This window comes from Corvus hawaiiensis, chromosome 2, assembly GCF_020740725.1.
Source record: "Corvus hawaiiensis isolate bCorHaw1 chromosome 2, bCorHaw1.pri.cur, whole genome shotgun sequence".
NCBI classification, from domain to species: Eukaryota; Metazoa; Chordata; class Aves; order Passeriformes; family Corvidae; genus Corvus; species Corvus hawaiiensis.
Genome location: NC_063214.1, coordinates 89,552,669 through 89,569,206, shown reverse-complemented (window position 1 = coordinate 89,569,206; position 16,538 = coordinate 89,552,669). Strand labels below are relative to the sequence as shown.

The 16,538-nt window shown below is 41.8% G+C and overlaps 1 protein-coding gene across 3 annotated transcripts in view; it reads right to left on the bottom strand.

The window, feature by feature from the left end:
• Positions 1-1,730: 1,730 nt before the first annotated feature.
• CYFIP1 (cytoplasmic FMR1 interacting protein 1) overlaps positions 1,731-16,538 on the bottom strand; it is a 75,361-nt gene continuing 60,553 nt past the window's right edge. For all 3 annotated transcript variants that reach the window (XM_048324743.1, XM_048324732.1, XM_048324750.1), the window contains 6 exons: positions 8,800-8,930; positions 6,454-6,526; positions 5,206-5,300; positions 3,847-4,085; positions 2,816-2,963; positions 1,731-2,349 (listed from right to left, as the gene is read on the bottom strand). In XM_048324743.1, the coding sequence (XP_048180700.1) occupies positions 2,185-2,349; positions 2,816-2,963; positions 3,847-4,085; positions 5,206-5,300; positions 6,454-6,526; positions 8,800-8,930 (851 nt within the window). In that variant the 3' untranslated portion in view covers positions 1,731-2,184. The remainder of the gene's footprint in view (positions 2,350-2,815; positions 2,964-3,846; positions 4,086-5,205; positions 5,301-6,453; positions 6,527-8,799; positions 8,931-16,538) is intronic.

The window sequence follows — 16,538 nt, the reverse complement described above, 5'->3', positions numbered from 1 at the left end:
ACAGTCTGCTGCTTTCTGTGCTGATGGGCACTTTGGCCTCCAGACCTGGTTTTTGATAAGAACAAATTAAAAAAGAAAAAGTTACACCTTTTATGCACCTTGCTGCATTTTTCCTTTTAGGTAGGAAAGGTTATACCAGGCAAATAATGTTTAGGTCCTACCAAGTCTATAATCCTGTTGGGGGAAAAAAAAAAAAATCTACATTTTAAAAATGGGAAACAATCATCCCCTAGGACTCATGTCTGAATTGTCTTAAACTTTTTTCCCCTCAGTGATCATAAAATATGTATTTAAGGTAGTAGTTTTAAGACATTAAGAGACCAATTCTCTTATTGCTGAAACTTAACTGGTAAGAATTAGAAATTATTCACATCATGATTAGTTATTTTTAAATAATTCTTAAACAAAAAAATCAGGCTTTATTAATTAACCATTTCTGCACCAGTGCCAAGCCAAAGTCTCAGGCATGTGAGATATCCCTAAACCAATGATGATGTCAACAAATTAGGAACATTGTTCATTTGCTTAACTGAAGCCAGAAGCACAGGGAAGAATCTAGCTGACCAAAAGTGCTATCTAAAAGAATGTTTATTGAAGAAAATTTGTTTAAACACCTTGTAAAAGAAATCCTGCAACAAGCTGGTGTAGCAAGGCACAAGTGCTTCTGACTTCTGTCTCCCACGCACCGGGCAGCCTTGTGTGCACTCTCACCACGACAGACACCACTCCAGAACGACAGCTCTTAAGCACAGATGTCCTAGGAAAACCTGTTATGGTGGAAACGTGCTGATAGATTGCCTGGAAAATCTCCATCCTGTTTTGCTGAGTAAATTTCAGGTAATTTTTTTCCTCAAAATCGAGTTCTCTGCCACTCCAATACCTACGTACGTATTCTTCGCTCCCTGTGTACCTCTTCTGTTAGAGGCTCATTTCTACCCACTGCTGGAGTCAATTTCATGGCTGTGAAGCACCTGGAAAGAGCTGAGCAGGAGAAAAGATGTGCTGTAACCTAACCAGGAGCTAGTAAGAGGGAAAGGAGAAAAACAGGTTCTCAAAGGGATGCATTCTTGGTTTCACACTATAGGTTAGAAACACTAACCAAGCAACATCTCCATAAATCCGTATCCTGGGTAAAACATGTCATTACCTGTCTCTGTCTGTTCTGACCATCTTAACATCTTGGTTAGGGCTGATCCCAAAGCCAGCTGACAAACTGATAGGATCCTGGAGTAAGCAAGCAGGAGTTACTACTTTTGGCTGAATGGTTTGCTTTAAAATTCAACTTTTATAGTTGCAACGTTTTACAATTTTACTGATGCAGTGTTTGCATAATACAGCAAGTGTAATTGAACAAATACTTTCCATAATAAATCATGATTAACATCATTAGAGTTTATGTACTGGGATAGATTACACCTGATCACCGTAGTCAAGATTCTCATAAACAAGAATTCATCATCACTTGTAAATGTGTTTGGGTATGTATTGCCAACCAAAACATAAGCTATGTTAGAAGCTCTCATTAGGAAAAAGTAAACAGTCCCCATTCTAATCAATCCAACTTCCACCTTTTAAAAAGATCAGTCGGTCGGTCACCTCCATGTTAAATAACTTTGAAACAAACACTTTAAATAGCCTTCATTTCCATAATTACTGATCTCTGAGAATAGTTCTGCAAAGAGGAAGAAGAATCAACTGACTAGAAAATTGTTCACAAAGCACCAGCAGAGTTTGTTTTGTTGTTTTTCTCTCTTTTTTTTAATAAAGGCAAATTAAGCAATTAAGGCTCTAATACAAACAATTCTGCATTGATTTCTAAAAATTTTTTTCTACAGAACCCAGTTTTTTATTCTCCACAGCCATTATTTCGATAGCTTCAGGGGAAAATTATACCAGTCCAGTCTAAAATGGCCACCTCGGGACAGGAATGCAAAGAGATTTCAAAAATCTTACAGGCTTTTAATCAAAGTGTATAAAATTTTAGTCTAGAAAAATAAGTATGGGTCGTATACTGTTACTGTGCTTGGAGACTGGAGAGAACAGTGTGCCACTCAAATGGCACAGGCGTACTGAAAAATGCAGATGAGAGTATTCTTTAAAACTGTCAGTGTGGGTTTTGTTTCTTGCTTTTTTTCCTCACACTTTTAGGCTAAATAGGTGCAAAAAGTATTGTTAGGTGAGAATCTAGTTGCTGGCAAGGGACTGATGAATTGGTGGCTGGAAGCAGCGCACGTGTTCCACAGGTGTGCTCTCTCCATCGCCAGACTTCAAATACTTGTCCAAAATAGCAATTATTTCATCATTCAGAATCTGGAACTTGCGAATTCTCTCAACCATTTTCTTCAAAGGCTGCAAACATCAAAAAAACAGACACAGGAATTAGCTTTGGATATGAAAAGCCTTAGCCAGAAAAGCAGCAAATGCTGCTACCTCACCTCTCCCAGCAATGTTACAAATGCTTCCCTTGCACTGCTAAGCCAATGGAAATCCAAGGTGCATTTTGGTTTTTGACAGTGCTGCTTTGGGTACAAAGCAGCTCAATTTACAGCAGCCTTGCCATTATCGGAATGAACATATATGAGATGGAAGGCATTAAAAAATCTCATATATATGACTGGTCAGAATTCTGCTTGACCAGTCTTCCAACTCCAGCCTAATGCCTTAATCTTTTGTTTCTGAAAATCCTGGTGCCCTCATTTTCAGCAATTCATTCTAAAAAAAAAGGATTGCCACATCTATGCTGCATCTGAGTACAAACAGCTCTGAGTTGATGTTGTCTTTATTACTACAGCAAATACAGATGTTTTCAACTCACCACATTCTTGATAACCTCATCTTTGCCATCGTGCTTTTGGACTTTCAACAGGTGGTAGCAGAAATCCAAGACATCAAAGCGCCGCTGCTGTCCCAAAAGCACAATGATCATACAGCCAGCCCAGTGCAAGCCATCCCCAAAGCACTGCCTGGAACAGGAAACAGCACAGAGCAGGTTTCACATACATCTTCAAAACACAGTCACAGTAAACACTCGCTAAACAGCCACTACATTAAATAGTAAATATGTTAGACATTCATCTAGAAAGCAAAAGCTCTGGTATATTGGTTATCACTGGAGATATCACAAACAATTCAAATGGATGCTTAACAAAAAAACAGAACTCCTCTTCTTCAATTTTATGTAGCCAAGTTACTCCAAAAACATTTACTCCCTGTTTAGACTCCTGTGACATGACATTTCATTTTCAGTGGAAACAACACTTTCAAAGAAAACAAAGCGAGAATTCAACACCACTCTGCTCCTTTAGGCTGCCTGCATGAAAGGAAGCAAATGCCCTATGCTGTTTTCTAATTGCTCAGTAAAAAGCATGTCACGGCTCAACAATTTTTCAAAATAAGGATAGTCTCAAAAGCAACAAAACCAAGAACAAACAACAGTTCCTGGTTAACTCGTGTTAATCATGTTAAATTCCAAGTGCTCATTCTTGCTCTTATTCAGAGAAGAAATACTTGTTAAAGATAGATGCACAAATATGCTGCTATTTTATTTAAGCTGAATGCCTGTAGGGGTATGACCCCTATTGAAAGACACGTGCTAGGGCCTGTTTGTCACGGGATCATTCATTATACACTGGCAATACTTAAAAAGAGGGTCATTTTCACTGCAGATACAATAGTATCTGTGTTCATAGATCATGAGCCCCTGCCGGTGATGGCAGCACTTTTCCCTGGTTTTGCACTACGCTCTTGCAGAGGCACTCAAACGCCTCCGTTCCAGCCCCACTGCCACGACAGGACAAGCCAAGCACTGTTGCCCACAGGGGACTGCGGGCAGCTGGCAGCACGTACTCCACAGTGAACTCGTGTGTTCCCACGGGGATGCAGTAGACAAACTGCATTGCGCTCCAGAGGCGATGGAATTCCACACACTCATCCACATGCATCACCCCGTTGCTGGGCAGGGGTCCGCGCCAGATGGGATCGTCCAGGAAGGAGCGTATCCTCGTCAGGATGACCTCAAACATGGACAGGCCGCAGCAGAGGCGTTCTTTGGTCAGCAAGTCCCCTTCCCTCGCGATTGCTATTTGCTGAAGCAGAGAGAAACAAAGTGCAAAATCCTGGTAAAAGCCACTTCACCAGAAGATTTTATTTAGAAGAATGAATACAACGCATTTTTCAGTTTCACATGGTTTATTCTAAGAGAAGTGTCTTCTGACTTAAAATGAGGTCAGACTGCTAACCTGGGGATCAGGTCACTGGAAAAACATTCAGAGAAAGTTGTAAAAGCCTTTTCAAGCACACAGGTTTAAAGTGAGTAACACTAACTGCAGTAATGCTAGTCCTGGATTTATTTCAGGGTAGTTTGAAGAACTCTTTGTCTGAATGGAGGCAGAAAGCAAAACCAAGAGTTCAGAGCTCTGCTGTAGCTCCTGCCTGCACTCTCCTGCCCACCTCCCTCAGCTGCGGCTGTTACCAGATGAGAAAGCTCCAAAGAGGAGCACCAACAGGCTCAGACAAAATCCATAGGAGGCAATGCTGTTTGTGCTTGTCCCAGCTGGTGCCATCACACAGACAGCTCTCTCCTAGTGCAGCAGCACCTACTGAACTGCAGCACCTACAATGACAAAAGCAGCCTAAACTCTGCTTCAGGGCATTCTGCTCTTACTTTCTACTATTCACATCTCAACCACTAGTAAACTGCTAAAGTTAGCAGGGGATTAATGCACCTTCACACTGGGAGAAAAGGGAATAGTGCTGAAGCTGCAAAGGCAGTTCAAGAATGTTCTCTTTGGTCATTGTTTCCAGAAGAGCTCAGCTCAAATGACAGCTCATTTTCTAAGAGTTTCTAAGTGGCTGAAAGAGTGACAAAATGTTTTAAATATATATATATATACTCATGTGCACAAAAAAATTCATTGCTTTTGGTGGAATTTGCAGGAGGAGCCCCCAGACTGGACCTTACACTGGGATAGTATCCCATGGTAAACATACATACCAATTAGCATTTTCCCCCAAATGTGTCACTTCTGCCCCAGTCTCAAATGTTTTAAACTTCTAAGCTTTAACAGCTTTACCAAATTCATGGGTCTAAATAAAAATCCTGTTGTGTGAACAAGCAGGATGTGCTATCTGATGGAGCTATCAGGACAGGCTTTCTGATGCTCAGAAATTTCTTTAATTGCCTCTGACACAAATGAGAGAGATTACCTGGGGTGTGCCAAGTCTTTCAATGAGAGGAACCAAATGTAGTGAAGCATATTTTGATTCCAGTCTCTTCATTTTAGCATCAAGTCTTTCACCCTCTGAAAGAACAGGAAAAAAAGCGAAGAGAGCAATCATAAATTGCAATTAACCAAGAGAATTTTTATTTTAACACAATCTTTATCCAGTGAGGAAGAAAACTGTGTTATTTTACAGGCAATTTAAGTACTAAGTAGCTGGTTAATCTTCAAGGCACTTTTAGAAAAAAACACACATATTTTAAAATGCTACATTACATATGCAAACAGAAAGAAGGATTTGTTGTAGAATACATCTAATTAACTAAATTCAAGGAAGAATATAAGGCTCTGTTATGCTGCTGCTGCTTAGATATTTGACCCCCACTTGTGCTAAGATAACTAAGTTGTCTTTATGTATAAAATGTTTGTCTCTAGAAGATGAGGTAAAATGAAGATGGAATCTTGTGTATAGTAAGGCTAAAAAGCAGCTGGCACTCCCTCAACAATGGCAAGTAGGAAATGTCTTCTAGAAAATGGGAAAATACTGTCTACAATGGTCTGGTTAGTTTTATGTAGAGGTGCAAGTAGCTACTGTGAGCCTGGAAATATTCTCAGAGTTTTGTAGCTGATGGGATTTCTCCAAGCAGAACAAATCAGCTGCTCCAGCAGTGAGAAATGGAAAAGAAAGGAGACAGAAGAGAAACAAAGAAGAGAGGGCAAGGGGAAGGGTGGACAGCTCAGTTTCTGTGATGAAAGATGAGGAGAACAGATACTATAGGAAGCAATCCTGCAAATACTCACTCCTGCATACTCAGTTTAGTGAAAAGGACACGAAAAATCTACAGGGACCACTTGTATTTACTTACTTGCTGACAGACTCCCTACACCCTGTGTGATCAAACCTACCCCATTTAACTGACAATTCTGTAAGCTAAACAGCAGCTTCAAAAAAGCCTCTCAACTATATCCACAAAGCAGGATAATACTGCCCTGGGCATCCATCCTGCTTTTCCCTGTCATGGCATTCCTCCCCTTCCCCTTGTAATATGCATAGAGCATCACCAGGAAACATTTGTTTTTTTCAGCCAGGCAAACAGACCTGGATCTGATACCTCTGTCCTGTAATTATCAGCACAGTAGTAAAGGGTGGCTGGAGGTGTTTACTGGAACTGCAGCAGCAGGCAGGGGAAGGAGAAAGCATTACCCAAGGAAGGTATTTTCACTTTGCCCATACCTTTGACGTGAACCCTGGGCAGGATGTTTTGGAATGGCGCTGCGTGCAACAGGTCACACACTTCCTCTAGAGACTGGGACAAAAAGAAAACGAGAGGCATTTAGGACAGAAGCATCAATCCCCAAACCACACCAGACCCCCACAACGGGATTCCAAATGGAGGTCGATGCCGCTGCAGAAACACCAGAGGGCAGCCAGCCTCTGTCACCACCGCAGGGAGCCGCTCCGAGCCCTGCCTCTCCTCATGGATCACTCCCAAGGACCACTTCATTTCACCAGCTTACTTTGAATTCACGAAAACACTCCAGCAACTCCCCTCCCACCCTCAGCTGGCGGTTCATAAAGGACGGGGTATTTATTAAATAAACTAATGCAGAATGAGTAATTTTGGTGGGAAAGTGGCAGACGGTTCCTGCACAGACAAACAGGGCAAGAAGATGACTCACTGCTTGGCTATTTTTACCAGAGCCACAACCCATTATCCTAATGGGAGTTTATCGTGGTGGGAGCATCTCCCTGCCAGGCAGGCTGAGACATATGACAGCAGCAGAGAACCATGTCTTAGGAAGTATTTTACATCTTTAGGGACAGGGGAAAGAAAGACAGATGTCTCCTGTTTCTTTGCTCCTGTGCGTATGCACAGAGAAAATGCAGAGATGACCAGCAGCACATGCATGACCTTGCTAAGACCCTCTCCTCATTTTTGAAGCAGAGGCCCTACTAATCTGTAATCCCTCAATACTAATATTACAAAAGTTGGTCTTCCTCCATACTTTTAGCAAGGCTAGGGTGCTGGGGCTCATGTGCCTTTTCCAGGTCTAATTCCTTGATGCCAGCCAGGGAAATGCATGTGTTAGGCAGCCAGGACAAACAAGACCCACCCACTGCCACAGATATACTCAGAATTACGCTTTGCACCGCGCTGAAGTCTAGATTAGTTATGATGGATGACCACAATGGAAAAATACTGAAATACATGACAGGACATGGGGGCCTGACTGAGGACAAGAACAAGAGGAGAGGCAGCGAGCCCAGGTGTATGACCAGAAAGGGTAACCTTGGCGGTGTCCCAAAGAAGGTACCTCCATGCTGGCATCACTCTGGTACACCCTCAATCCTCCCAGGAGGGAGTAAGGGCCCTCACCTGCCTGGCCTTTCTCCACATACCCACTCAGCCTGAATCCAAAGTAATCCACCTTCTCATTCTGTTTCAGCTGTGCCATTATTGGCTACAGGTTTGCTGCTTGTCACCCAGCCCTCCAATTACTCACCCCCATCAGGGAGGGATCCTCTAACACCATGAGCAGGAACTCTGAAGAACAGCATGTCTTCATAACCTTACAGCTTTAATACACCCTAGGGAAGGAGTCTTCCATGAAGGTTTATTTTTGTCCAACACCAGGCCCCCAGCCAGCTTGCTGAGGAAATGACGTGGCTGGTTTGCAGTCAGCAAAGATCTCTGCGTGCTGCCCAACCTCAGCAGCACTGTGAGCTTGCACAGCCTGGGCAGGGTGCCAGTATGCACAGCAGGAAGAGAGCCCCACCCAAGATTCAACAGCACCATGCAGGTAAAGGAAGGGAAGCCAGCACACCTGTTGCTGTTCTGATCCATTACCAATGCTCACCTTTCCTCTGTAAGCACCCAAAAGCATTTAAAAAAAAAAAGGAATTACAGGTCTGGCCATCTTGCTTGAACAGCAAATAGTAACAACATGGAAGAAGGGTGGGAAAAGAAAACTGAAGGTAGGGATAAAGATCAATTGTAGCACTGTGCCCTCAGCAGTCAGCAGGTTAGCACAGTGTAAGGCAGACTCTAGATACATCAGAAGTAGCTGAAAGACTGACACGTTTCACAGTTTCATTCAAGCTAGGACAGATGGGTGAATTTCTGCACCACTGTCAGCCATCCAAGCAGCAAGGAGGATGTCCAAGGGTGTCCATGATAACTTTGTGATGTTTCACACCTTAACAGGGACATGCAAGAAAGGAATACAGCAGGACCAGACGCACAACTCGCTGACATCAAGAGTGGCCACACTGTGACTGGCTGCAGGAGTGCCAGATGTGATTATAGTTTATGGTGAAGATCACAGTGTCAGATCCTCAGGTACCAGGCAAGAGGCAACGTCTCTCACCCAGCAAAGTCAGGCATCACTGTATCTAACAGACATGAAAGCCCCTGCAAGACTGAAAGAGGTGAGTGCAGGGAACTGTTTCTACCCATCTGCCCATCAGTAACAGCAAACTCACAGATTTCAACCTTGTTATTGATGACGTTAGTAACAAAAATATGAGAGTACATTTTGAGAGACAGATGGATTTTAAGCTAGCACAGCAGGCACCTACCAGACTCTGTTCAATGAGGAGGCAAAACAGGACAGCATTTCCCACTTCCCGTAAATTCTGGAAGCAGACAGTCTTCAGTTCTGCATATTCAACAATGTCTTTCAACTGATGGTGAAAAAACTCCAAGATACCTGAAATCACAAGAGAAGCGAAAAAAAAAAGTCTCAGGAGCCAGAATGAAATCTAGTGACGATCACATGAGCACACTGTTATCTCAGGAAAGCAGAAAAAAGATACTGGCCATGTGAATAAGAGTCATAGAGATCAGGATTAATTTTAACTTCTGCTTCAAAAGCCCTCTGATTTTCTAACCAATTTGTCTACTCAAAGGTTGCACAAATGTGCATCCATACACTGTTTGAGAATACAAATAACTGAGGGTGCAGGTTTAGAGTTCCCTCTCCATGTATCAGCAACAAGATTTTATCTCCAGACGTGCAGCCTAGAGGAAACTGAAAGGAGCAGCATTAAATGCATTAAAACTCAGAGGTTGTGAAGTGTTAAGCCAGTGCACTGACCTTTTTAACTGGATAAATCATGCAAAGTGCAGTGCCTAACTTTTCACTCCTGGAGAAGGGAGCTGGTATAAGAGATAAGAAAAAAATATCCAGGGGTAGGAAGAGAGACTAGAGCTCTCATTCATCTTCTTTAAGTCCTGTTGCAGCCACTGCTCCCCAACCTGCTGCACCACCCAACCCATCTCGATCCACTGCTGCTATTTTCATGGATGACAGAGCCAGCAAGGAACAAAGAAGTAAGATACAGGGAAGAGGGGTAGTATCAGGCTACGACTGTGACCAGTGCCACAGGGCCAGAGGTGATGATCTGCGACATCTCAAAGCAAATAGATCACAGGTCAAGCTCTGTTGGCAAGGGTACACCAGATCCTGCTGACAAGCACAGTTTCTGTCAAAGTTTTGCCTAAAGCTGTTAAAAACCAGCTAAAATTATGATTTTCAAACCCACATAGTTTACATAAATATACGTCTTTTCCATCAAACTTCTCCTAAACAACAGTGATGTGTAACATGCTGGTGGACTTCCAGCTCCTTGCCCTCCAGCCTCAGAAAGGCTGGGCAGTCCCTTGGTTAGAGAGAAGCCCAGGAAACCACAGGCTCAGCAGCTTCTGCAGAGACCCAGTCTGGTTACCTTTCAGAGGTTAAAGCCATGTGCAGGATGGGAGAGGAAGAGCAGAGAACTACAGTAAGTCAGACAGCTCTTCAGCTTTTTACTAATTAATTTTTAGCAGCATTTCTCCATCTTTCTGCATAAGCCGGGCCCTTCTAAAAAGCCACCAAAACACTTGACTGAGAAAAAAATGCATCATAAAAAGCTTTCAAATTGTATGCTGTACATGGCAGTTCATTTCCATTACACTGCATTAAGGCAGATAAATCTCCACCCAACTGCACCTAAATCAATTGAGAGAATTGCTTTCAAGGAAAGAGAACACAGATGCCCTTCAGAACCATAAGTTCCTTTGACACAACTAATGAACACTTCCCATGCAGGAGATCATACTTGGCTATCTACCCAGTGAGGCAACAGCTGGAGAGAACATAAACATGAAATACAGCCTGCAGCATATCTCTTCCAAGGAAATCCCTCAAATTCAGCAAAGGAACTTGAAAACATACAGTGAAGGAAAGAATTACGTAGGTAACCCACACACTTTTACAGAAAGCCTCACATCATTAAAATTAGTAACACAAGACGTCAGTAAAGTGCACGATGAGGAGATGCAGGGCTGCCTCTGCTACATCTCAAAGAACTGTTTGTCAATAGAAAATTAACAGTAGTTGTTCCCACACACATTCATTCATTCACACATGGAGGTGAATTTCAGACCTAACTTTAGTACTTCAGTGACTTGAGAGAAAAACAGAACTGAAAAACTGATGGAGAAGGGTTAGACGTAGCGAGTGCTTGCTGAGCTTAATTTATTCCAAGGTAACACATTTACAACTAGCTAAAAAGCAAACAATGCCAGCACACCAGCAATTCCCTCCTCCCCACAATACAGGGACTGTGGAATAGAAAAGCTGTGGGGAAGGCTGTCAGTGTTCATTGAACACTGCAGGATACAGGCCAGTCACAATCCCCAGGTGTGTGAGGAGCAGTGAACACTTGTGCTTGTCATTTAAACACACCTGCCCACCATTGCAATGGGATGCTGCAGTTCTGAATACTGGGACTCCCATTTTAAAGATGAGACTGAAAAGGTTGAAAATTTTTCCCCAAAAAGTTTTTGACACTAGGAAGAAAACACGAAGTTAGGGAACTGAAATCAGCTTTATCACAAACACACAGTTTTAGTTACACACCCTAGTATTTCTTTTGTGTTTGTTGATGAAAGGATTTCCATGACTAGAAAGAAAGGTCTTCTAGGGATTAACTGCTAGAAGTCAAATACTTTCCTCATTCCAAGACTTTCTGCAAACAAAAGTCTATTGTGTTATCCTGGACTTAAGCCTGTGCCATAGAGGAAATCAAACTAGAACATCTACCAATGTTTCTGGTCTTAGTATCTGCCACATACAAAGAGACTGATGGTGAACCAACAGAAGGGCTGGAAGACTCCCTGAAACACAATGAGGAACTGTAGACTTCTCCACAGGGTCATCATGGAGAGAAAGCACTATCTGAGCAAACAGGATATTGGTGACACACACAGCCATGGGCACGCTCTTCCCTTTAGCTTGTATGGTGGGTGGGGAGCAGCTTGGTGAGAAACAGAAGCTGAGCAGAACAGCAAGGAAGATTCTGCTGCTGCAACAGGGAAACAACCATCGGTCATGACAGGGATGGAAAAGAGTAGGGTTTTCAGACTCCACTCAATCCCCTACCCAGCCTGTGGATTTTGTGGGGAGTTTCAGAAAAAAGGCTGACATCTGGAAAGATGAGACCTATTTTTTCATGGGCAGTGAAATCCTGAGAATAACCCATGTTCCCTAAAGCAAATATAAAGGAGCAGGATGGTACAGAGAGAAACCAGGAGTAGCAGCACAGAGAACTGTGACCAGAAACAAGAAACTCATATTGAAAATGTAACTGAAACCAAAATGAGACATTAAGTCCACCCAAAAGCAGCAGGATAGTGGAAGTCAAAGAGGCTTGAGGTTCATACCATAAAAATTACTTACTGTTTTTTACAGTCACTCCAGATGACAGAGCTCCTCTCAAAGTCCTTAACAAAGTTACTTATTTCTTCATTCAAAGCCCCAGTCTCCATATACAGATATATAAATATGCACACCCACACGCATTCATGATCAAATTGTGATATTATTTTGAAAATCTGACAGCCAGTATTTAGTATGCAGGTGTTCCAAATGCTGCCATTATCAGTGTACTTCTTCCCTTTAGATCAAAAGCTTGATCTACCAGCAGAACAGCAGAAAGTTTACAGAACTACACAGGCTATTTCTGATGAAAGACCAATCTGCTCCCCAGTGGAGTCCTGTGGCAGAAATACATCATCATGTTTTCATTTAACATTTGAGCAATGCCATTCCAAATTACACTTCTGTGCACAGTACACAGAAGTGTATTCTTATGAAAGACTATGTATGTCTACTAAAGCCCTTGAAAAAGAACAAGTGTCTTGGGAAAGTTAATTTCACTTAATTGTCCGCAACCTTCCTTCTTCCTCTAATTCTATTTGTGGGTGGAATTTATAAGTTACTGAATTATATATACACAGAATTTTGCAAGGTAAATGAACCAAGTTTTTTTTGCTCTTCCTCTCCAAGAAATCAGTTTTAATTAAATCCCTCTATTCCCACAGATGGGGCAACATTAGATGTCATAAAAATTGATTCTATAATCCCAGTTTCTGATTTACACAGATCACAACAGAAGCGAAGACTATTGATATAGAATAGATCCAGTAAAGCACAGAAGATTAGTAAAGGATTAGGTTTCCTCTCTGCTTCCAAAATCCTATCTCAACAGCACTCAAACAGCAGATGCCAAGTTTCAGCTGTGCAGTCTGTACACTGATTAATTTAGGAAGTCAGAGCAAATCAACACATGCAACTCAAAGCTGGTTGAAGTCCTTCACTTTGGTCACCTTTCATTTCTCAATTCACACCTACAGACTGAAATCAAACATGTTCCAGAGCTTGTAACAATTCTGGTACCTAAAAGATTAGGACAAAAATGAGCTGTTAATTCTAGAACTGAATTTCTGACTACAAACAAACTAGACCTTGATTATAATTCTTGGTCTAATTGTGTTTTGGGTTATTTTCTGCAAAGAACTGACTTGACTATTATCAAATAAAATCTACTAACCTGCAATAGCAAAGCTGCTCCCAAGAAACTGGATGCTATAATGACTTTTAGTTTATATGTTCACTTTCATAGAGACCTTCAAATGCTGTATCCAAATACTTCTTTAACTTACAAAAGACATCATTAACTCTGCATATCAACAGTGCTGCCATTCATTGCCCTCAATGGAAATATTAATCAGGTTTAAGCATATACAGGAATCCAGGAATTACAACCATGGAGGCTGTGCACTGTGTTTATTTTTCTAGAAAGAAATATTCCACTGTTCTGCATATCTAATGAATTCAGATGCCCCTGCAAATCTTTCTCCAGTGGACAGGTTTCAGGAAGACCTATGAATACACTTCCTTCATCCAATGTGGACTTAAGCCATTGTGCCCTCACTTAAATTATTCTCCTCCTTATCTGAGTTTGAACAAAACCCTGGGATAACAGGTAGAATTACAAACCCTTCTGCTACACCCCAAGTGATGCCTCCCTCGCTGCCTCCAGCCACTGCTGCCCTTCCCCATGCTTCCCAGCCCAGGCTTGCTCTTAGACTCTGACCTGAAATATTACAGAAAAAGAAGGGGTGGAAGACTCTTTTTTTGCCAGGTTGCTGTGCAGAAACAGCTCACAAGGTGTTGCCAGCAGCACAATCAGCCCAGGGAGAGATGGGAACACAGCAGCCGGTGGCATGGGGCTTTGCGGGGCTTCCCCAAACTGTCATGCCAACATGTGGGATTTCAAGAGGTCATGGCCTGGGATAATGAGTGCTTTGTCCTGCACCAGCTTTGAGTGTTCTGTTTCTTTGGTTTGGTTTTGTTGATTTTTTTCTTTAAAGAAGAAAACATGGAAATGCTATACTTAGAAAAAAATACACATTTTGGCTACTTTCTCTGGCTACTTTATATCTTGCTAAGCTCATTGATTTTTAAAAAAATTTCTTCTGGAGGAGTGGTATACCAGTGACAAAAGCCTCATCTCACAGCAGAGCTGACAAACTACTTTCCTCATGGTATTCAATGACACTTCAGAGTGGCAGGATACTCATGCATCAAAGCAGGAATGACATGTTCAAATACTTAAAAAATAGCAGAAGAAAATATTACCTCCAAGATGAAGTTTCAAGCTTAAACTCTTAAAAGGCAAATATTCCTTTAAGATCTTCAGCAACTTTAAAAGGTCTCTTTAAAAATCCTTATGCTCAATGTATTTTTAGACAAATATTTTTATGACTACAAGATGAACAAGTTCCCCACTGCTTTAGACTGTTCCTATGGAAACAAACCCATTGGCAGAAAGGAGTCCTGAACAACTCTGATGCCACTGTCTGTACCCTGCTCCTTTTAGCAGCAATAAATCACCATTTAGAAATCCACAAGTCTAGAAGGCTGATTATGGAGGGGCTGATTATGAATTGCAATCAGCAGAGTCCAAACAAAACTCTCCAAATGAAAAGTCTGAAGTGTATGAAAGAGCTAGAGGCTTACTTACTGAGCATGCTTAAATCACTTTGCACGTAGAGAATGGACACAGGAAATTAATTCTGAATTAATAAATGCATATTACCTCAAGATAGATGAGAATCTACATATTTCATCTAAAGACTGGAATCACAGTTTTGGTCTGTATATGTGGGCTGTGCCAGTTATAAAGAAGTTATTAAATGATTTGTTATGAAAGAACATAAGCCGCACACAGACATAGCCCACAGCACTCAGGCTTACTACTACAACTAATAACTTCTGAGGAAGCTTTTGGAGGCAGAGGAAGGAACAGACGACAGTTGGTGTGTATTGGCTTGCATTTTCTGTGACAAAACACATAAACAAGGTGTGACAAAGACTGCTAAAGAAAATTCAGCACAGAAAGGAGAGGACAGTGACTCAAAGGAAGAATGCTTTGAGACTGCCCTTCTACAGTCTGGCAGTTCCTCTCCAGATGAAGGCTAAAATCTACAGCACATCCTCATCACAGAGAACATTTTCCTTTATCAGCCAGTGCTGCTCCAAGGGCAGACAGCTCCATAATGGGGAGGTGTCAGAGAACACAGGGCAGGTTTTCTGTGATGTGAGAGAGGGATGGAGGTGTCCTGATCTTCCACAAGCCTCTTCTGTCTGGCAACTTGGAAAGGAAAGGGAGAGACGGTATGACTGCGATAAAGGCTGTCTCTGCCATTTCTTGCAAGAGACTCTCCAGGGGGTTATTACGCATCCACTGCTAGAAAAAGCTCGTAACAGGAAAACTGCATGTGTTAAGACAAAACCTGACAGGAACTGGGGCAGTAAAGGAGCAGAGAATCACATGGGGTTTTGAGATGCAGTCCAATTCTACAACTAGGTATGATATTCAATTGTAAAACCAAGAGTTACTTTGATCTCTTGGTACCATAGGCATCTAACCATATGGCATTTCTTTTGGAAGAGTAAATATGAGGTCAAAATAGTTTGTTACCATTGTACCAGTAAAGTTCTGCCTTTCCTACAGGAGGGATTAACCTTAAGAGAAAGGTTTCTCCTAAAATCCCTGGGCATCTCCTGCCAAATATTGAGCCATTATAGGTGAGGATTTCTGGCAAGCTTCTTAATGTCACGTGTAGCATCACAGATCCTGGTGATGCATTGTCTATATTTGAGAATACCTACTGCTTTTGTGGTCAGAACTTAATGAATGGCTAAAAGCCTCAGATAGATTATTTTTATACTCCTAACTACCATGATTCATCCATTTCTATGCTCCAGGGAGACAAACAGGAAGGAAACACTTAGTAAGACCTCGATTTCATTTAACCTTGGAAATGAACGTCAAGCAAGCTGTGGGAAGCAGAAAAAACCCAACCTCATTCCAGTTGGAGTGGCATTTAATAAAACTAAGTGACTCTGGAAAAATAAACTCAGGAGGTGGGTGGCACATGGAAGGACTAATTTGTGTTAATTAGAAGTTGTGGAGGAGGAATATTTTGAAGGGGGAAGCAGATTCAGAATTTCAGTGAACAATGTGATAAGTACTAATTAGCCAATTATTTCTCTATAGTGGCAAGCAGCTTTCAATGCCATTTCTTCTTCTGCAACTGTCACACCTCCTGTTGAGAGGCTAAGATGCACCCCACACAAGCCTCAGACATAACTATTCTGGCAGGACCAGTTTGCCTCCCAGCAGTATCACTCCTTTTATCTTGCATTTGGTGAGGGCAAAGGAAAAGGGAATAGAGGCTGTTCCAGAGAACTTGGGTTATCTAAATTAGACATTTGAACAGAAAAAATGTGAGAGGCTAGTTTGCTAAGGGAAAAGCTCAACATGCTTATGAGAAAGACTAGAAATAGAAACTATTGTGGACATCCCAGCTCAAGATCAGTTATGTCTTAAGTCTGTTTCTATACAGATTGTCATCCTTTTGCCCTATATACAGAAGTCTTAAAACTTTATTAAGTACTTTCAGAAAGCACAGCATTCAATGATTC